Raw genomic sequence first — 1,798 nt, 5'->3', positions numbered from 1 at the left:
CCACACTCACCCATCTTTCCTCTTGGCTTTGTAGACGTGACCATAAGTGCCTCGGCCAACTTTGCAGCCCTCGTATTCAAACAGGTCCTCGACCCGCTCCCGCTCGCTGCTCAGCTTCACTTTAAAGTCATAGTCCATTGTCACAGCCTCGGAGGCCGGGGAGCGGGGCCGGGGGCCCGGGGGGCCCGGGGTAGGGACCGCGGAGGCACCGGCAGCCGCAGCCCCCGGGAACCCGCCCGCTCTACACCCGGCGGCGGCAGCACCAGCCCGACAGATGCAGCTGGAGCAGGAGGAGGCCCCGCGACAGCCCTGGGGACATCCAGGGGGACAGCCGGGCCGAAGCCGGCCAAGGTGGGGTCAGGGAGGCCTCCCCGGCGGAGGAGAGTGGAGGGACGAGGCTGGGGGAGGGGTGGGGAGCGGGTGTCGCTGCCCTTGTCCCCGCGGCTCTCCAGGCACCGGTCTCCCTCCTCTCCCGCTGCGGAGGGAGCGCGGGGCTGCCGCGGGGGGCGCTCCCCTCCTCCTCGTACACACGCACTCACTCCTCGCACCCACTCTCACACGCACACGCACACTCACACTCACTCACTCACTCATTCTCCATACACTCACACAGAAAGGCAGGAGCCGTACAACAGCCGGTACCCCCTCAGAAAGAAGAGGAGGGAGGGGACTCGCGGAACACGGCCCGGTTGTCGCAAAAACGTCGCGAAGGCACGGGCTTCCTCGGGCCCTCCCACCACCCGCAACCACGGCAGCCAGCAGTCCTCTCGGCGCCCGACGCCCCGAGACCGTAAGGAGACAGCAAGGGAGCAGTAGCCCAGAGCTGCCGCCAAGCACACCACGTGGGCAGCACTGAGCGCTGGCCCGAGCCCGGACTACAATTCCCAGAATGCTAGGGTGACATTGACACCGCCCCGTTCGAGGCCACACCCATCACGCTAGCTATTTTGGGAGTGGTGCATGATGGAATTGGTAGTCCTTCCAGAGAAGAGTGTCTATTACTTTTTTAATTGGGCGCTGCCTGGTCCATTCGGCTTCATGGAGCAGAACTGTCCCATAGTGTTTTTCTAGATTCATTTTTAGAGATTTGTGCTTTATTGGCTATGCAAAGGCTGTGTGGACCATAACAAATTGTGGCTAACATTGACAGAGTGGAAATCCCAGATCACTTAATAGTGCTCACGAGAAACCAGTATCTAGACCAAGAGGCTGTTGTCGGAACAGAGCAACGGAACACTGCATGGTTTAAAATTAAGAAAGTGCATGGCTTAAAATAAAGAAAGGTATGCATCAGGGTTGAATTCTTTCTCCATATCTCTTCAATACGTATGCTGAACAAATGATTCAAAAAGCTCGTCTCTGAAAAAGAATGTAGCATCAGGATTGAAGGAAGGTTTAACCACAACCCTCAAACAGATGTCACAACCTTACTTACTAAAAGGGATGAAGACCTGAAGTGCTTACTGCAGAAGATCAAAGACTACAGTAGCCTTCAATATGGATTGCATCTCAACATCAAGAAGAAAAATTCTCACCACTGGACTGATGTTGTTTGTTGTTGTTATGTGCCGTTGAGTCGTTTGCGACTCATAGCGACCCTATGTACAACAGCCGTAAACCCTGCTCTATCTTGTGCCAATCTCATTGCCTCTGACATACCCATCCCGATTACCCCAGTCACTGAATCAATCCACCTCATAGAGGGTCTTCCCATCCTGCGCGGTCCCTCCACCCTCCCAAGCATGATGTCCCTCTCCAAGGACCCGTCCCTCCTGGCAACATGTCCAAAGTATGTCAG

General features: G+C 56.2%; 1 protein-coding gene across 2 annotated transcripts in view; it reads right to left on the bottom strand.

Moving 5' to 3' along the window:
- CDK8 (cyclin-dependent kinase 8) overlaps positions 1–153 on the bottom strand; it is a 174,300-nt gene extending 174,147 nt beyond the window's left edge. For both annotated transcript variants that reach the window (XM_006894119.1, XM_006894120.1), the window contains exon 1: positions 11–153. In XM_006894119.1, the coding sequence (XP_006894181.1) occupies positions 11–138 (128 nt within the window). In that variant the 5' untranslated portion in view covers positions 139–153. The remainder of the gene's footprint in view (positions 1–10) is intronic.
- Between the last annotated feature and the right edge of the window lie 1,645 nt (positions 154–1,798).

This window comes from Elephantulus edwardii, unplaced genomic scaffold (genome assembly GCF_000299155.1).
Source record: "Elephantulus edwardii isolate Elephantulus edwardi_28Jun2011 unplaced genomic scaffold, EleEdw1.0 scaffold00135, whole genome shotgun sequence".
NCBI classification, from domain to species: domain Eukaryota; kingdom Metazoa; phylum Chordata; class Mammalia; order Macroscelidea; family Macroscelididae; genus Elephantulus; species Elephantulus edwardii.
Note: the sequence above shows the minus strand (reverse complement) of the source record. Positions and strands in the feature narration are given on the sequence as shown.